Raw genomic sequence first — 19,615 nt, forward strand, 5'->3', positions numbered from 1 at the left:
GTGGGAGGTTGTTTGAGAGGAACAAAATCATGACCAGGTTCAAGGAATGAGCTTTGGAGTTCACATAGTAATGTATATAGTTCAGGAAAAATACAAAAGACGATGCCAGTGTTTGATGGAGGAAGGTCATTGGTTAAATAAAAAGAAACTGCTTGGTCCTCATTGGTTAGAAGATAGGTGGGAGGAGTAAACAGAACAGAACTCTGGGAGGAAGAGGAAGTGAGCTCAGACTCCACAGCTCTCCTCTCGGGAGCAGACGCCTCAGAGAGACGCCATGCCCCGCTCCCGGGCAGACGCAAGCGATGAAGCTCCGACCTAGAATCTTCCCGGTAAGACCGGTGCTCACAGATTATTAGAGATGGGTTGATCGGTATATCAGAATTAGCCGTAAGGGCTAAAGCTAAAGGGCCAAGCAGTGTTTAAATGAATACAGTTTGTGTGTTGTTATTTCGGGGCAAAAGCTAGCCGAGCAGGCGGCTGGGGTGTTGGGGACGCAGCCCCGCCGCCCTTATTACTACAAGTGTTCTCATCACAAATGTCAGAATCATGTCACATGGTGGGGAAGTATCTTGAGTTAATCAATACACAGTGTGGAAAGGTACTGTGATCTAAAGTTTCCTAAGAAAGTCACTCCTGTGTGGACAATTCTGCCGACTAACTGGATAGGAAGAACTTCCTCTGATTGTGGAGGATGGATCCTAAATTGATCCTAATGCAGATCCTAAATTGAAGTTAGTTACCTTGGGCTCTCTTTAGTGCCCGGAAAAGCCATTTATCACCACCTCTGCATGTGATGTAACTTCCATCCTTTGAATATCAAGTAAAACCTTACTAATGCAGTAAATTCACTATTTGTTTACACGCATACACACACAATTATAGACAGAAGTGGTTCAAAAGGTAAAACCTGTTTTATGCCAGGTGAATGCACCTCTATTCGACTCCTTACGTTTCCCTAGGTAGATACCCCCCCCTTTTTTTGAGAGGTCTGCCATCACTGCTTACCCTTATTACTTACCCTGTGGATATAGTGTTTTTCCTTGGGTTCACCTTCTTATTTAGCTTCTTTAGGTTCACCAATTGTAGACTCCGTGACCCTTATTTATGGCTAGAAACCAATTATGAGTGAGTACATCCCATGTTCCTCTTTTTGGGTCTGGCTTACCTCACTCAGGATAGTGTTTTCTATTGCCATCCATTTGCATGCAAAATTCGAGAAGTCATTGTTTTTTTACCGCAGCGTAGTACTCTAATGTGTATATATTCCACACTTTCTTCATCCATTCTTCCATTGAAGGGCATCTAGGTTGTTTCCAGGTTCTGGCGATTACAAATAATACTGCTATGAACATAGTTGAACAAATGCTTTTGTCATGTGATAGAGCATCTCTTGGGTATATTCCCAAGAGTGGTATTGCTGGGTCCAGGGGTAGGTTGATCCCGAATTTCCTGAGAAACCGAAACACTGATTTCCAAAGTGGTTGCACAAGATTGCATTCCCACCAGCAATGGATGAATGAATGAATCATGCTGTTTGGCAGAAATTTAAAAAGCGATCTTTTCTGTTTTGGTGGAAATTAACTTAGTTGAATAAATATAGGAGAAAGCAACTTTTCATCACATGGAAGAAACAAACTAAGCTAATAGAAGTCAACTGAGTTCGTTTCTCTTTGCAGATTCACGTTGCCGGGTGATGTAGACATTGAGAGCATTGCCTATGAGGAGCTTACTCCAGCTGACAAAGAATCTGCCAAGAGCAAACGTCAGAAAGAGCTCAAGAAGAGACGCGAGCTCCTCAAATTAGTGAACTTTTCAACGTGAGTCATTCATTACTGCTCACTGGAGGTAAAATCCCTGGCAGTTTCCCTGTGCTCTTTGCTGTGCGACTCACTAAGCTACTGCAGCAACTTGAGCGGTCACTTTTTGTTTAGCCCTCAGGATTTTGCATACAGTTTTAAGAGCTGTCGACAAAGGGAACAAGGGCTATTTTCTTGCTGTTTTCCTTCCTAGAGAAGACTATGCTGTAAATGTGAGCAGCTCAATCGAATTCTTCCACACAGGTTGACCCTGGAACAAAAGGAACTGTGCCGTTGTAGACTGAAGTTATTAACCTTCTTAGATCGACTTGCAACATATGAGGTGAGGAATGAGCTTAGCCCACCAGTCATGCTCATCATCTTCTCTGACACATGCATTGCTGCCCTAGTGTCTGATATTTTGGTCTCTGAGGTTATGTATATGGGAAAATTAATTTATTGAAAAATCAAATTCTCTATTAGACTGCTTTTGACAAAAATTAGAAATTATAAAAGGCCAAAAGTTGTTTTGTTAGACTACAGGATAAAAGGGCTTTATCTATTTGTGTGCACATCTGCTTTCTAGATTTAAAATCCTTTTTAATGTACTAATCGTTTATTTCCTGGTAATGGCACAGACTTGACTCTAGTACTGAGTTTCAGGGCATACTGAGTGTCAATACTTACAGAGTGAACATTGTCGCCCATTTTAATAACTTGCTAGTGAACTGAGTTTAGTTGATTGGTCTTTGATCTTTATTAGAACCACTCTTGAATTTAATAGCATATAATTCTTTGTTCTTTGGGAACACGAGCACATATATCCCATGTTGGGCATTTTAACGTTGTGTTGTACCAGTTCCATGTTAAGCATGGAAGTAGAAGCTGGATATCTGGTAACCCGTGCTTGTCATGGCGGTAATTTTTTGGAAGCTGAGTCAGGGAAATTGTCTTGAGTTTGAAAGCAGCCAGGGCTGTAGAATGAGACTTTATTTCAGAAGACAAAATGTAAACAAAAATACTAGGTGGAAATGATCACTTTCAATGGCTAGGAACAGTTTAGTGTGTGTGTGTGTGTGTGTGTGTGTGTTTTATGGGATCCTCTTATCTAAACTTGCTCGGGTTTCTTCTTTTTTCCCATCTGGGGCTAGGCAGCTGCCCTCTGCTGAGCAGTGTGCCTAGGCTCTCTTCTGTGGCCACGCCCTTGGCCTAAGAGTGCTGAAGGTATTTAACACGTCTGATCATTCATGCAAACTCAGAAGCATTGGATTCCCCAACCCCTATAACGTTATCAAACAAAACAGCGAAAGAAAAACTGCTGCTGGTGGAGTGGAGATCACATGGAGACAAATTAGATCCCTGTTGCTCCCACCGAGCATTTAAAAAAATGCTGGGCATGGTGGGCATGGGCTGAGCGCTCGGTAGATAGAGGCAGATGGATCCGTGTGAGCCTGAGGCTAGCCTGATCTACTAAGTGGGTGGTGGTATCAGGACAGCCAGAGCTACATAGTGAGACCGAAGAAGGAGGAGGAGGTGGAAGAAAAGAAAGAGGAGGAAAAAGAGGAGGAGGAGAAGAAAACACTAAAAACAACTTCTTCCCGTGGCTGTTCACAGTGAGGGAATAATTTTAACGAGAAAGCTGTGAGGAGCTCCTGGTGAGTCCATTGGCTGCCGCTGGCTTGGTTGTTGGCTGGTCATTTTCCTTTAGAGCATTTCCTTTTTCAGTCCAGTTCTGGGACATTTTGAGGTAATATTAAGAATAAACATATTGGAAACTGCCTATGTCGTACAGTATGGTTCATTATTTTCATAATCCACTTGAATTTTATTGAATGATAAAATCTTAGAAAAGGCCCTTGTAACGTTGAGTTTGACTGTGCACTTAATTTTCTTTCATTATTCATTGGCTATTGAATTGCTAATCTCTGTATGACAATAGTAAGTGTATTGTTATTATATTGTGATAGTGACCTTTAAAGTCCTTTTGAGACCACTCTTTTTAGGAAATTAACCTTTTAGAAGTAGATGTCTTGGACAAACTTGCCTATTAATACTGTGTGATGAGAATGTTTGGCTGTCATGTTTGCCAGTTACATAGTGGTAGAGACAGGCTTTGCATTTTCATCATCGGGCATGGCTAATTTTTTAATTCCATGTAAATAATATAATTCATTTACATTTTACGTAGGTGCTTCCTACATGCTAGCTATGATGCCGTTGATGAACATAGGGAGACATATGAGCCACAGTTTTCCTGGAGTCCTCAAGATACAGACTTCTAGTGGAAGTCACAGTGTGAAGAATCGGTGCAGCAGAGGAGAGAAGCATACTGAATTCTCGAGATGCTCAGGACATCTCTATAAGGAAGTCACTATCAGCTAGTCCTTGACAAGTGAAGGTAGATTTATAAGAGACAGGAAGGTAGAATTCAGAATTTGGTCTTCTTGGTTTCCTTAAGTCCAGAGCTCAGCATGGTATCTGACTCACTGTAGACCTTGTAAATATTTGTTCAGAAACACCCGTGAAATTACCTTCATAGTTCATCAGCCAATGTCCCATATGCTTAGTCCCAACAATCTGGTAATTTTCTAGCAGTCCTTTGTGGCCATCATTGCTATCCTTTTTATTGACGACATGAAAACCGAGAAGTTATGGCTTGTCCAGATAGGTCAGAAGCATAAGCAGATCCCACTGATGGGAAGCTTATGTTGATAATTGGAGTTTGGACAAAGGCCTAGGGCATGATCAAAGATGGCGTGTCCTTGAGACTGTGTGCTTGCTTGGTGTTTTATAGCAGAGGGAGGAAGGGACATTGTTTGGACATTAATGGGAATGAGTCAGTAGAGGGATGAGGAGGAGTTTATTGAGTGGAAGAAAAAAGGCATACCTACATGTTCATAGAAAGAGTTGAGATGGGGTCCAGAGTGTGGGTGGAATGTGAGACATTAAAGGTTCAGAGCTGTTTGTTTTGGCCATTTCTGAAGGAAGGAGAGTCATACTGGTGGAGATGTAGGCAGATTTGCAGTTTTGGTAGGTTGGAAACTGAGTGTCCATCAAGTGGTACCAGTTTAAAAGAATGTTTTTACCTAAGAATGGTGGCTGAGGAACACGTTGGCAGTTTAGAAAAATGTATAGAAGTTTGTAAACAACTAGGAAAGAAAAGCTATATAAGCAGTGCCTACTTTCCATTTGAACATTTCGTTGTAAGTTTGTCAGAATGTTTTTAGCCTTTCATTATAAAAAATTCAAACTGGAAGAATGGTGTAGAGGATAGTGTGACGGACCCAGAGGGACTCCTTCCCAACTTCAAACATTTTCAACATTGTCAGTCTCACAGCCTTTATGTTTTGCTTTCTTACATCTGCCTTTTTTCACAATCCATAAACCGTATCATTTTTACCCATGTGTCTATAGCTGTAACTAATATGGACCTGGAGAAATAACAATGGCATTGCTACTTGTAACAAAATCAACCCGAGTTTCCTTATATCATCTGATATGCAGTTCATGTTCAGAGGTCTCTGGTGCTGGGCAAATGCTATAAAAGATACCCTTGGCTCAGCCGCGCAGTGGTGTCTCATGTCCCAGCACTCAAGAGGCAGAGGCAAGCAGATCTTGTGAGTTTCAGGCCAACCTGGTATATAAGAGCTAGTTCCAGGACAGACTCTCCAAAGCTACAGAGAGACCCTGTCTAAAAAAAAAAAAAAAAGATACATTTGGTTCATTTCCTATGAATTTGTTTGTGAGCTATTTGCTGCATCTCCAGTGCTTTTCACAGTGGCCCTAGGGCATGGTGGACTCTTAGTTCATTTGTGTTTGCTGAGTGAACGAAAGCCTCACTTGTATTAACACCACTTACTGTAGCAGTATTAAAATTCATGGCATTCTCATGTAGCAATGGCGGGTCCCCACAACAGTAGCCATGGTAACTGTTGCTTATCTGCTGTTTTCAGGTGATTTTTGGTTGTCCTACAGAAACCAATTTAATTTTTACTATTTCAATAGATCTGAAATGTTAATAGCACTTACAAACTAATATAGTCCTTAAAAAGGTAAGGAACTTAAGTTAGCAGTTAGTAGTTGAAATAAACTAATTTGGGCCATATTTATTTCAGCAGGCAGCGGCATAATGGATTGTAATATTTTCTTGTCATCCATATTTAGAAGCCTATTTATTGTCATTGTTTCCCTCAGGAAATCCTAGGGGCACCTCATGCATCTGAGCAGAGATATGATGCTGAATTTTTTAAGAAGTTCAGAAGTCAGAATATTGTTCTCTCAGCAAGAACGTATGCTCGGGTAATTACTTTTTGTAAATAGAGTAATTATGGTTATTACCACTAAATCTGCGAGCTCTGTAGTTAATGTTAGTGCATGCATATACTCTTACACTCTGCTTTTCTATTGTAATATTAACAACTGTATAGAAAATAGGGTATGTTTTGAAATTGTTACCATTAGAGTTTTAAAATAAATAATTTTATACTGTTAGATTGAGAAAGATGTAAATAAGGAAAAACAAAGGGTATTTCAAAATAACATCAGAACTGTATTCAAAATTTAGTTTTAAGTTTTGAATATTGCCATAAAAATCAGTCTTTCTGAAGTTCCTAGTAGACACTTGTGCCTTGCCTTCCATCCAGGAGAGTAATGTCCAAGCCCTGGAGATCCTGCTGACATACCATGGCTCCGATCTGCTCCCTCATCGCCTTGCCATCCTCTCCAACTTCCCAGAAACCACTTCTCCACATGAGTACTCAGTCTTGTTGCCTGAGGCTTGGTATGCTACCCTTTGATCAATTATGACTGTGTGCGTGTGTGTTTCATGTTAGACATGTTTCAAAAAATAATCTTTTAAAACTTAGTTAGAATGAACAAAAATGTATTTATCAAATAGGATCCCCTTCACATGGACTTGTTTTCTGCCTAAAAACTGCTTAGGCTGACAATGCCTGCTTGAATTAGTTATCTCTTTCAGGAATTTAACTGAAGTTCTGATAAGATTAGGGACCCTGCAGTGTCTGCATCCTGGCTGCTCCACAGCCTTGTCTCTCATTGAAATTCTAGAGACAGAAAGGTGAATTCATAATATGATTAGGTGGACTAATGCTCTTTATTTCACGTCAAGGCTGTTTGTAAGTGGTCACAACAGGCATCTAAGTTCTAAGCCAGTATAGACATCAAACCCCACTGTTACCACTTATTCTCTCCTGGAGACCTCAGTATCTTTTTATTTATTTTATTTGTACTTCTGTTTTTGAGATAAGAGTCTCACTAGGAAGCTCTCACTGGCTTGGGACTCAACATGCAGAACAGGACAGCCTCCTGCATGCAGTGACCTCCTGCCTTGAGACGTCTGAGTACTGGGGTCCTAGGCCATAACACATCCGCACACTCACTCTTCTTTAAACGACACAGGGCAGCTGTGTAAATTCAGTCCCTCCATTGAAATAAGAGGCTACTTGTGTCCTTAGCAGACAGGAGGAAGCTTTATGTGAGTGTTTTATCCAGGATCCATTGATCTGAATGGTCTATTCTTGTTTTAACCCACTGAAAAGGCATTTCCATCTCTTTATTGAATTCCTCATTTATGTCTTATTCTGAATTGCTTATTTCATTCACCTGCTTATTGTATTCTCTTTGAATTCAGTCAGAAGTTTTTGCTTATTTGAGTTCATTGAGCTGTCTTGCAATCATTCTTTTGAATTCTTTGTTTGGGATTTAATTTAATTAACTCTGGTAATCTGTTAGTACAGTGTTGGTCAATTTGCAAGGAGTCCTAGTGCCTGAATTCTTTCATGCTTCTTTGGGTCTCTGCATTTTGGATTAGATTATTGGTTGGAATTTTTGAAATCAGCTATTATTTTAGGTGAAGGATTTATGGAGTTGAAGTGGGATTTGTATGTTTGGTGTGTCAATCCTACCTGTGACATTTTTTTTCTCAGCAGCTAAACCTTGACCCAGTGTTTTCATAACACTGGATATAATCTCCAAAGATTAGGCTCCCCAAACTGCAAAAGCAGCCATAAGTGATTTACTCAATACTAAATGTACTAGTAGCTAATTCAAAATAATTGCCCCTTCAACTCTAGTAGTTGTTAGAGAATGAAGAAGCCTAGAGAGTGCTTGTACTGATTTTAGTTAAGGGTTGTAGAAATGAAAAGGGAATCAGTTAGGTTGACTAGGAAGTAATATTAGAGCAGCAGGAAAAGTAGAAGGCAGCAGAGTGAATAAAGGAGAGCTGCAGGAGCAGGTGACACGGGCGCCCCAGCTCCAGTCTAACCCGATCTCTGGGGAGAGTCAGCCTTAGCAAGGCAAGGCGGTGGGGGATGGAACAATATAGAACAAAGCAGTGTACAATCATAATTGATTACGTTGTGTCTCTTTCTGAGACTTTTCCTGAGTGCACTTTCTGTGTTTGCCTGGCTTTTCCTTCTTGAGCTCCTGGGCTGGTGTTTTCTGGTCAGAGCAGAACCTCTAGTGATGTTTTGCTTCTTTTTTTTTTTTTTTTTGAATCAGAGATAATTCTTTTAATTTTTATTATTTTTTACCTTACTATTTTTTATTGATAAAAGGAGAATAATAAAGAAAAAAAACAAATTTCCACCTCCTCCCAGCCTCCCATTTCCCTCCCCCTCCTCCCCCTCCTCCCACTCTTCTCCCCCTCCTCCCACCCCTCTCCCCTTCTCCCCACTCCTCTCCCCCTCCCTCTCCAGTCCAAAGAGCAGTCAGGGTTCCCTGCCCTGTGGTAAGTCCTAGGTCCTCCCCCCTCCGTCCATATCTAGGAAGGTGAACATCCAAACTGGCTAGGCTCCCACCAAGCCAGCACATTAAGTAGGATCAAAACCCTGTGCCATTGTCCTTGGCTTCTCATCAGCCCTCATTGTTCGCCATGTTCAGAGAGTCCAGTTTTATCCCATTCTTTTTCGGTAACAGTCCAGCTGGCCTTGGTGAGCTCCCAGTAGATCAGCTCCACTGTCTCAGTGGGTGGGTGCACCCCTCGTGGTCCCGACTTCTTTGCTCATGTTCTCCCTCCTTCTGCTCCTCATTGGGACCTTGGGAGCTCAGTCCAGTGCTCCAGTGTGGGTCTCTGTCTCTATCTCCATCCATCACCAGATGAAGGTTCTAGGATGATATGCAAGATATTCGTCAGTATTGCTCTAGGATGGGGTCATTTCAGGTTCCCTATCCTCAGCTGCCCAAGGAACTAACTGGGGACCTCAGCTTGGGCACCTGGGAGCCCCTCTAGGGTCAAGTCTCTTGCCCACCCTAAAGTGGCTCCCTTACCTAAGAATTGTGGTTCCGTGCTCCCCTATCCAACCTTCCTTTATCCCGATCCTCCTGTTTCCCCAAGTCCCCCCTCCTTCCCTTCTACCTTTTCTCTCCCCATCTTCCCTTACCCCCATCCCACCCCACCCCCAATATCCCAATTTTCTCCCCGGCAATTTTGTCTACTTCCCTTATCCAAGAGGATAACTATATGTTTTTCCTTGGGTTCACCTTCTTACTTAGCTTCTTTAGGTTCACCTATTGTAGACTCCGTGACCCCTATTTATGGCTAGAAACCAAGTATGAGTGAGTACATCCCATGTTCATCTTTTTGGGTCTGGCTTACCTCACTCAGGATAGTGTTTTCTATTTCCATCCATTTGCATGCAAAATTCGAGAAGTCATTGTTTTTTACTGCAGCGTAGTACTCTAGTGTGTATATATTTCATACTTTCTTCATCCATTCTTCCATTGAAGGGCATCTAGGTTGTTTCCAGGTTCTGGCGATTACAAATAATACTGATATGAACATAGTTGAACAAATGCTTTTGTCATGTGATAGAGCATCTCTTGGGTAAATTCCCAAGAGTGGTATTGCTGGGTCCAGGGGTAGGTTGATCCCGAATTTCCTGAGAAACCGAAACACTGATTTCCAAAGTGGTTGCACAAGATTGCATTCCCACTAGCAATGGATGAGGGTACCTTTTCCTCCACAGCCTCTCCAGCAAAGTCTATCCTTGGTGTTTTTGACTTTAGCCATTCTGACAGGTGTAAGATGATATCTCAAAGTTGTTTTGATTTGCATTTCCCTGATTGCTAAGGAAATCGAGCAGACCTTAAGTGTCTTTTGGCCATTTGAATTTCTTCTGTTGAGAATTCTCTGTTCAGCTCAATGCCCCATTTTATAATTGGGTTAATTAGCATTTTAAAGTCTAGTTTCTTGAGTTCTCTATATATTTTGGAGATCAGACCTTTGTCTGTTGCGGGGTTGGTGAAGATCTTCTCCCAGTCAGTAGGTTGCCTTTGTGTCTTAGTGACAGTATCCTTTGCTTTTCAGAAGCTTCTCAGTTTTAGTAGGTCCCATTTATTCAATGTTGCCCTTAATGTCTGTGCTTCTGGGGTTATACCTAAGAAGTGATCACCTGTGCCCATCTGTTGTAGGGTATTTCCCACTTTCTCTTCTTTCAGGTTCAGTGTGTTCGGGCTGATATTGAGGTGTTTAATCCATTTGGACTTGAGTTTTGTGCATGGTGATAGATATGGGTCTATTTTCATTCTTCTACAGGTTGACGTCCAGTTATGCCAGCACCATTTGTTGAAGATGCTTTCTTTCTTCCATTGTATACTTTTAGCTCCTTTATCGAAAATGAGGTGTTCATAGGTTTGTGGGATAAAATCCGGGTCTTCTGTTCGATTCCATTGGTCGACTTCTCTGTTTTTATGCCAGTACCACCCTGTTTTCAATACTGTAGCTCTGTAATAGAGTTTGAAGTCAGGGATGGTAATGCCTCCAGAAGATCCTTTATTGTATAGGATTGTTTTGGCTATCCTGGGTTTTTTGTTTTTCCATATAAAGTTGATTATTGTCCTCTCCAGATCTGTGAAGAATTTTGATGGGATCTTGATGGGGATTGCATTGAATCTATAAATTGCCTTTGGTAGAATTGCCATTTTTACTATGTTGATCCTCCCAATCCAAGAGCAAGGGATGTCCATCCATTTTTTGGTATCCTCTTCAATTTCTTTCTTCAATGCCTTAAAGTTCTTGTCAAATAGATCTTTCACTTCCTTGGTTAGATTTACCCCAAGATATTTTATGCTGTTTGTGGCTATCGTGAATGGAGAAGCTTCTCTGATTTCCCTCTCTGCTTCCATATCCTTTGTGTATAAGAGGGCGACTGATTTTTTGGAGTTGATCTTGTATCCTGCCACATTACTAAAGCTGTTCATCAGCTGTAAAAGTTCTTTGGTGGAATTTTGGGGGTCGCTTATGTACACTATCATATCATCTGCAAATAACGAAAGTTTAGATTCTTCCTTTCCAATTCGAATCCCCTTGATCCCATTATGTTGTCTTATTGCTATTGCTAGAACTTCAAGCACTATATTGAAGAGGTATGGCGAAAGTGGACAGCCTTGTCGTGTTCCTGAATTAAGCGGGATGGCTTTGAGTTTCTCTTCGTTTAATTTGATGTTAGCTGTCGGCTTGCTGTATATAGCTTTTATTATATTTCGGTACGACCCTTGTATCCCTAATCTCTCTAAGACTTTTAACATAAATGGATGTTGAATTTTGTCAAATGCTTTTTCAGCATCTAATGAAATGATCATATGGTTTTTTTCTTTCAGTTTATTTATATGCTGGATTACATTGATAGATTTTCGTATGTTGAACCAGCCCTGCAACTCAGGAATGAAGCCTACTTGATCATAATGGATAATTTTTCTGATTGTTCTTGGATTCGGTTTGCCAGTATTTTGTTGAGGATTTTTGCGTCGATATTCATGAGTGAGATCGGCCTGTAATTCTCTTTCCTGGTTGAGTCTTTGTGTGGTTTTGGTATCAGAGTAACTGTAGCTTCATAAAAGGAATTTGGTAATGACCCTTCTGTTTCTATATTGTGGAATACATTGAGGAGTATAGGTATTAGGTCTTCTTGGAAGTTCTGGTAGAATTCCGCATTGAAACCATCTGGGCCTGGGCTTTTTTTGGTAGGGAGGTTTTTGATAATAGCTTCTAATTCTTCGCGACTAACAGGTCTGTTTAGATTGTTCACCTGGTCCTCGTTTAATTTTGGTAAATGGTATTTATCTAAAAAAGTGTCCATTTCTTTTACATTTTCCAGTTTAGTGGCATACAGGCTTTTGTAGTAAGATCTAATGACTCTCTGAATTTCCTCTGTGTTTGTGGTTATGTCCCCCTTTTCATTTCTGATCTTATTAATTTGCAAATTTTCTCTCTGCCATTTGACTAGTTTGGATAAGGGTTTGTCAATCTTGTTGATTTTCTCCAGGAACCAGCTTTTTGATTCATTGATTCTTTGGATTGTTTTCTGTGTTTCTATTTTGTTGATTTCAGCCCTCTGTTTGATTATTTCCAGTCTTCTACTCCTCCTAGGTGAGTCTGCTTCTTTTTTTTCAAGAGCTTTCAGGTGTGCTGTTAAGTCTCCAATATGTGCTTTCACTGTTTTCTTTAAGTGGGCACTTAGTGCTATGAACTTTCCTCTTAGCACTGTTTTCATAGTGTCCCATAAGTTCGAGTATGTTGTTTCTTTATTTTCATTGAATTCAAGGAAGACTTTAATTTCTTTCTTTATTTCTTCCTTAATCCAGGTATGGTTCAGTAGTTGACTGTTCAGTTTCCATGAGTTTGTAGGCTTTCTGGGGGTAGCATTGTTGTTGAATTCTAACTTTAATCCATGGTGGTCTGATAAGACACAGGTGTTTAGTAATATTTTTTTGTAGCTGTGTAAGTTAGCTTTGTTACCGAGTATGTGGTCAATTTTCGAGAAGGTTCCATGAGCTGCAGAGAAGAAGGTATATTCTTTCCTCTTTGGGTGGAATAATCTATAGATGTCTGTTAAGTCCATTTGCTTCATTACCTCCATTAATTCTCTAATTTCTCTGTTAGGTTTCTGTCTGATTGACCTGTCCATTGGTGAGAGAGGAGTGTTGAAGTCACCTACTATTAGTGTGTGCGGTTTGATGGCTGCCTTGAATTTTAGCAATGTTTCTTTTACGTACGTGGGTGCTTTTATATTAGGAGCATAGATATTCAGGATTGAGACTTCTTCCTGATGAATTGTTCCTGTTATGAGTATAAAATGTCCCTCTCCATCTCTTCTGATTGATTTAAGTTTGAAGTCAACTTTGTTAGAAATTAGTATGGCCACACCTGCTTGTTTCTTAGATCCATTTGCTTGATAAGCCTTTTCCCAGCCCTTTACTCTGAGTAGGTGCCTGTCTTTGTGGTTGAGGTGTGTTTCTTGTAGACAGCAGAATGTTGGATCCTGTTTTCGTATCCAATCTCTTAGCCTGTGCCTTTTTATAGGTGAGTTGAGCCCATTGACATTAAGTGATATTAATGACCACTGGTTGTTAACTCCGGTCACTTTTTTTAGTAGTAGGGTTTGTGTGTTTCCCTTCTTTGAGTTGCGCTGGTGAAGGGTCTCTAGATGTCTGAGTTATTGTGGTCATTGTTGGACTCCTTGGTTAGTGATTTTCCTTCTATTATTTTCTGTAAGGCTGGATTTGTGGCTACGTATTGCTTAAATTTGTTTTTATCCTGGAAAATTTTGTTTTCTCCATTTATAGTGAACGAAAGCTTGGCTGAATATAGTAGTCTGGGCTTGCATCCATGGTCTCTTAATTTTTGCAGTACATCTATCCAGGACCTTCTGGCTTTCATGGTTTCCATAGAGAAGTCAGGTGTAAGTCTGATAGGTTTACCTTTATAAGTAAGTTGGCCTTTTTCCTTTGCAGCTCTTAATATTCTTTCTTTATTCTGTATATTTTGTGTTTTGATTATTATATGGCGAGGGGATGTTTTTTTTGATCCAGCCTATTTGGTGTTCTGTATGCTTCTTGAACCTTCATAGGTACATCCTTCTTCAGGTTGGGAAAGTTTTCTTCTATAATTTTATTAAGTATATTTTCTGGACTGTTGAGCTGCACTTCTTCTCCTTCTTCTACTCCAATTATTCTTAGGTTTGGTCTTTTTATTGTGTCCCATATTTCCTGAATGTTTTGTGATGAGAGTTTGTTGGACTTGCAGTTTTCTTTGATCAGTGCGTTTATTTTCTCTATGTTATCCTCAGAATCTGAGATTCTTTCTTCTATCTCTTGTATTCTGCTGGTTATGCTTGTTTCTGTAGTCTCTATTCGTTTACCTAGATTTTCCATGTCCAGCCGGCCCTCTGTTTGTGTTTTCTTCTTTGCCTCCATTCAGTTTTCAAGTCATGAACTGTTTCCATTATCTGCTTGATTGTTTTTCCTTGGTTTCCAGGGTATCATTCACTGATTTACTCAATTCCTCGAACTTTCTGTTATACTTCTCATCCATTTCTATAAGGGTGTTTTTTATATGCTGTTTAAGGGTGTCAATCAACTTCATGAAGTCAGTTTTTTCTACTTCTTCTTGATTAAGGTGTTCATGTCCTCCTGCTGTGAGTTCGCTGGCTTCTGGTGGTTTCGTGTTGTTTTTCAGATTGTTGGGTGAATTCTTGCATTGGCGTCTCCCCATCTCTACCTCCCAATATTCTCCTATGAATCTTCTTTTACAGGATCAGGTCTTCTTGCCGACTGATGTACCTTCCCAGTGATGTCACTCCCCAGTGATGTTTCTCCTGGTGTCCAGATCGGATCTCCTTGCTGCTTGATTAGCTCGCAAACAAAGGGCCCACCCTGCTTGCTGCAGGCAGGCTGTGGAGACAAAGGAGCTACCACCTTCCCCTTTGCACTCCCCTTCGGATTCAGTCCCAGTGCCCAAGCAGGCTGAGCAGGGAGGCGCTCTGCCACCAAAGAAGGGAGGGGGTGAGGGAGACAGGGGGTGGGGGGATCTGGATGTAAGCTGGATGGGATAGGAAGAGAGAGGAGGTACCGGGCAGTATAGCCCCTGTAGGATGACCAGGAAGTGTAGGCGGGCTGTTGCCGGGTGCTGCAGCACTCACTCACCACAATGATGTTTCACTAGGTGCCCAGATCAAAACTCCGTGCTGCTTGGTTCGCTCGCAAACAAAGGGCCCACCCACCCTGCGTGCTGCAGGCAGGCTATGGGGACAAAGGAGCTACCGAGCTCCCCTTTACCCTCCGCTTTGGGTTAGGACCCAGCGCCCAAGTGGGCTGAGCAGGGAGGCGCTCTGCCACCAAAGAAGGGAGGGGGGGAGGGAGACAGGGGGTGGGGGATCTGGATGTAAGCTGGATGGGATAGGAAGATAGAGGAGGTACCGGGCAGTGTAGCCCCTGTAGGATGACCAGGAAGTGTATCCCATGTTCATCTTTTTGGGTCTGGGATACCTCACTCAGGATAGTGTTTTCTATTTCCATCCATTTGCATGCAAAATTCGAGAAGTCATTGTTTTTTACCGCAGCGTAGTACTCTAGTGTGTATATATTCCATACTTTCTTCATCCATTCTTCCATTGAAGGGCATCTAGGTTGTTTCCAGGTTCTGGCTATTACAAATAATACTGATATGAACATAGTTGAACAAATGCTTTTGTCATGTGATAGAGCATCTCTTGGGTAAATTCCCAAGAGTGGTATTGCTGGGTCCAGGGGTAGGTTGATCCCGAATTTCCTGAGAAACCGAAACACTGATTTCCAAAGTGGTTGCACAAGATTGCATTCCCACTAGCAATGGATGAGGGTACCCCTTCCTCCACAGCCTCTCCAGCAAAGTCTATCCTTGGTGTTTTTGACTTTAGCCATTCTGACAGGTGTAAGATGGTATCTTAAAGTTGTTTTGATTTGCATTTCCCTGATTGCTAAGGAAATTGAGCAGACCTTAAGTGTCTTTTGGCCATTTGAACTTCTTCTGTTGAGAATTCTCTGTTCAGTTCAGTGCCCCATTTTATAATTGGGTTAATTAGCATTTTAAAGTCTAGTTTCTTGAGTTCTCTATATATTTTGGAGATCAGACCTTTGTCTGTTGTGGGGTTGGTGAAGATCTTCTCCCAGTCAGTAGGTTGCCTTTGTGTCTTAGTGACAGTGTCCTTTGCTTTTCAGAAGCTTCTCAGTTTAAGTAGGTCCCATTTATTCAATGTTGCCCTTAATGTCTGTGCTTCTGGGGTTATACCTAAGAAGTGATCACCTGTGCCCATCTGTTGTAGGGTATTTCCCACTTTCTCTTCTAACTGGTTGAGTGTTTTCAGGGTGATATTGAGGTGTTTAATCCATTTGGACTTGAGTTTTGTGCATGGTGATAGATATGGGTCTATTTTCATTCTTCTACAGGTTGACGTCCAGTTATGCCAGCACCATTTGTTGAAGATGCTTTCTTTCTTCCATTGTATACTTTTAGCTCCTTTATCGAAAATGAGGTGTTCATAGGTTTGTGGGATAAAATCCGGGTCTTCTATTCGATTCCATTGGTCGACTTCTCTGTTTTTATGCCAGTACCACCCTGTTTTCAGTACTGTAGCTCTGTAATAGAGTTTGAAGTCAGGGATGGTAATGCCTCCAGAAGATCCTTTATTGTATAGGATTGTTTTGGCTATCCTGGGTTTTTTGTTTTTCCATATAAAGTTGATTATTGTCCTCTCCAGATCTGTGAAGAATTTTGATGGGATCTTGATGGGGATTGCATTGAATCTATAAATTGCCTTTGGTAGAATTGCCATTTTTACTATGTTGATCCTCCCAATCCAAGAGCAAGGGATGTCCATCCATTTTTTGGTGTCCTCTTCAATTTCTTTCTTCAATGCCTTAAAGTTCTTGTCAAATAGATCTTTCACTTCTCTTGGGATGTTTTGCTTCTTACGCTGATCTTCATGTTTTCTCTTGCCACCAAAGTGGATCAGACAGTGGGTACTTCCTCAATCTGGGATTTTATTTGACCAAATTGAATATATGCTTTTCTTTTTCAGAAAGTGTCTTAATAAAGTTGTAAGCAGCTTCATTTGAAGGGTTTAGAGTACCATTAACAGTGTGCTTGCCAGTTCTGCAGTCTGGCCCTTGCTTGTAGGTGCATCTGTTTGTCTGTCTCATGAGCCTGGGACGATGCCTGCTTCTCTCCCTCCTCTCCCAAACTTCTTTTGTTTGGGTAACTGGAAGGACTCAGGAAAGGTGCTGAAGTAACCGTGCCTCACCATGTGCCTTTGTAGCACCCAGGCCCAGAGTTTACCTCTGGAGGACACGCTGCACTCATTGGCTGGGCCTGACTGGCCCTGATTAGCCAGTGTTTTTGTAAAGAATTGTTTTTCATTTCAATGATTTATGGGTATGTGTGTGTGCATAGGGACAGGAGCACGTATTTGCAATTGTCTCTGTTGGCCAGATGAGTCTGATCCCCTGGACCTGCAATGTCTGTGTTAGCCAGATGTGTCTGATCCCCTGGAGATGGAATTACAGGCCATTGTGAGCCTCCTGACAGGGTGCTAAGATCTGAACCAAGGTCCTATGGGAGAGCAGTGAGCACTCTAAACTACTGAGCTATCTCTCTAGTCCCCAACTAGCCGGTTTTGATTGATCCACTTTTATCATTTCTGTGGCCAGAAAGCAGCCTATTTTGTGTTTTATTTAGTTATTTTTAAGTCATCAGGTGTACGCGACATTAATGAAATGTGACCAAGTGGTGCAAAGCTTTGAAATCACGTTTCTCTGTCACATGTGATATATCATTAGCTACCTATTTTCCTCACTTCTGCCAGTCCGCTTACGGTTGTATTCCACCTATTTCAGGTCAGTTTGCAAGTCCATTTACGCCTGTATTCCCAGTGCTGTTTCTCAAGCTCTTGAGCACATCTCTTTGTTAGGATTCTTGTTTACTTAGTAGAGAGACTCATTATGTAAGTGAGTTTTTATTTTTCATAATTTTGAGTATGTAGAGCACATTTAAGAAAGAATTTTCTTTATTTCAATCTATATTTCTTTATTTTATCACCTTTTTCTTTCCTATAAAATTTTTTCAGAATGATCACTAAAACCTGATTGTAGGGGTCCGAGAAAACACCGAAGAAGACCCACACTCAAATATATTGTAAAAGCAAAGAGCCTTTATTTACCAGCATGAGGGGTCGACCAGCTCTACAATATGGCAACTGCAACGAAGGCACGCAGGGCCTTTTTTTAAAATTTTTAATTAATTTATTTTTTATTAAAATTTTTTTAATTAAGAATTTCTGCCTCCTCCCCGCCTTCCCCCCTCCCCAGGCCCCCTCCCCTCCCCCTCCCTCTCCAGTCCAAAGAGCAGTCAGGGTTCCCTGCCTTGTGGGCAGTCCAAGGTCCTCCCCCCTCCAAAAAAAAAACAGAAAAAAAAAGAGAAAAGAAAATGAGGTGATTATAGCAATTAGTTCTTCCTATTGTGAGAATGAATGGGAGAATGTCTCTGATATTGTAGTTAGCATTTTTATTGTTGTAGTAAAGCACTGATAAAAGCAATTTGGGGAGAAAAGGGTTTATTTCATTTTAAAGTTTATATTCCATCATCCAGGGAAGTCATAACAGGGACCTGGAGGCAAGAACTGAAACAGAAGCCATGAGGAACTCTGCTTTCTGGCTTGTTCAAATGACTTGCTCAGCGTGCTTTCTTATACGTAAGGACCACGTGTCCAGGAATGGTAGTGCACGGAGGGAGCCCTTCTATGTCAGTTACCAACAAACATGTCCACAGGCTTGCCTACAGAGCAAGCTGATGGGATAGTTTTCTCAATTGAGGTTCCCTCTTCTCAGCTGACTCCAGCTGTCAAACTGACAAAACTAACCAACACATGTGCAAGCAGAAGCCACCATCAGTGCCTGGAGTGCATACTGTTGGCAGTTATCAACAGAGCTTTCTACTAAGTTCGGCCTTAGACTCCGTGTATCCTTACTGACTTAGACTTCTCCTTGGAGTAAGTGTATATTTTCAGAAACATCAGAAGGAAAATGGAGAATTTTTGTGTTCTGTTAGTCTGAAGTCCCATCTCATTCATACATATAGAGCACATTTTTCAAAATAAGAAATCGAGTTATCATTTCTGCCATATGGTGACAAATGCATTACTAAAAAAATCTCTGTGCACATCATTCAAAGAAACTGTAGAAACTGCAATGCATGTTAGAGAAATGAGGGTAGTGGCATTTGTCACACTGACGGAAAGTAAGTAGCTGATAAAACTTTGCATAGTTTGATACATGTAACCTGGTAATCACACATAAGACTAAAGCGTAGCACTGACGAGAACTGAGGACAAGCTTCCATCGGGACAGGACGCTGCAGGTTCTGAGTTCTAGGGATGTGGAAGGAGAAAGTAACAGAAACCTGATGGGAACTTGAAATTCTAGATGTGTTTGCAATGGTATCCGATGTACTTGCTGAAAAAGGAAGCTGGTTGCCATTGCAGAGTATGCATATACATGGGGGCTGGTGCTGTTTTTGTCATCTAGCTGGCATATGCTTAAAACATTGTGCGGTTCTTTTGATGGGAGGTATCATTGAAAGTGCAGTTCGCTAGTATGGGCTTTGCAGATGATACTGTTTTTGTCTCACTGTCAAAAGGCTGGACATGCCGGAAGCATCCCACAGAGAAACTTGTGCATTGGCAAAATGAAATAGGCCATCTCTAATTTGTTTGCTAATGCATCAGTTTATTGGGAATATTTATATTTGCAACCATTATAGCCAACTTGTTATACAATATAATGAAGCAGCTACAGGTTTATTTATCTAGTGTTTCACTAATATCTCTTTTCTGTTTGAAGAGCCTGTCTCATATTACTGCAGTTGCATATAGACTTGATTTGCTTGAATTTTAAGAAACATTTACTTATTACTTTTTAACTTTTTTTGTGTGTGCAAATGTTTTGCTGGCATGTACATATACATACCACCTGCATGCCTTGTGCCCATG

At 41.1% G+C, this 19,615-nt stretch overlaps 1 protein-coding gene across 1 annotated transcript in view; it reads left to right on the top strand.

The window, feature by feature from the left end:
* Positions 1-19,615, top strand: part of Nbas (NBAS subunit of NRZ tethering complex) — a 327,757-nt gene that overhangs the window by 78,843 nt on the left and 229,299 nt on the right. The window contains exons 18-21 of the mRNA XM_075984028.1: positions 1,677-1,817; positions 2,061-2,139; positions 5,991-6,095; positions 6,440-6,576. Coding sequence (XP_075840143.1) covers positions 1,677-1,817; positions 2,061-2,139; positions 5,991-6,095; positions 6,440-6,576 — 462 coding nt within the window. The remainder of the gene's footprint in view (positions 1-1,676; positions 1,818-2,060; positions 2,140-5,990; positions 6,096-6,439; positions 6,577-19,615) is intronic.

This window comes from Microtus pennsylvanicus, chromosome 8 (assembly GCF_037038515.1).
Source record: "Microtus pennsylvanicus isolate mMicPen1 chromosome 8, mMicPen1.hap1, whole genome shotgun sequence".
Classification (NCBI taxonomy): Eukaryota; Metazoa; Chordata; class Mammalia; order Rodentia; family Cricetidae; genus Microtus; species Microtus pennsylvanicus.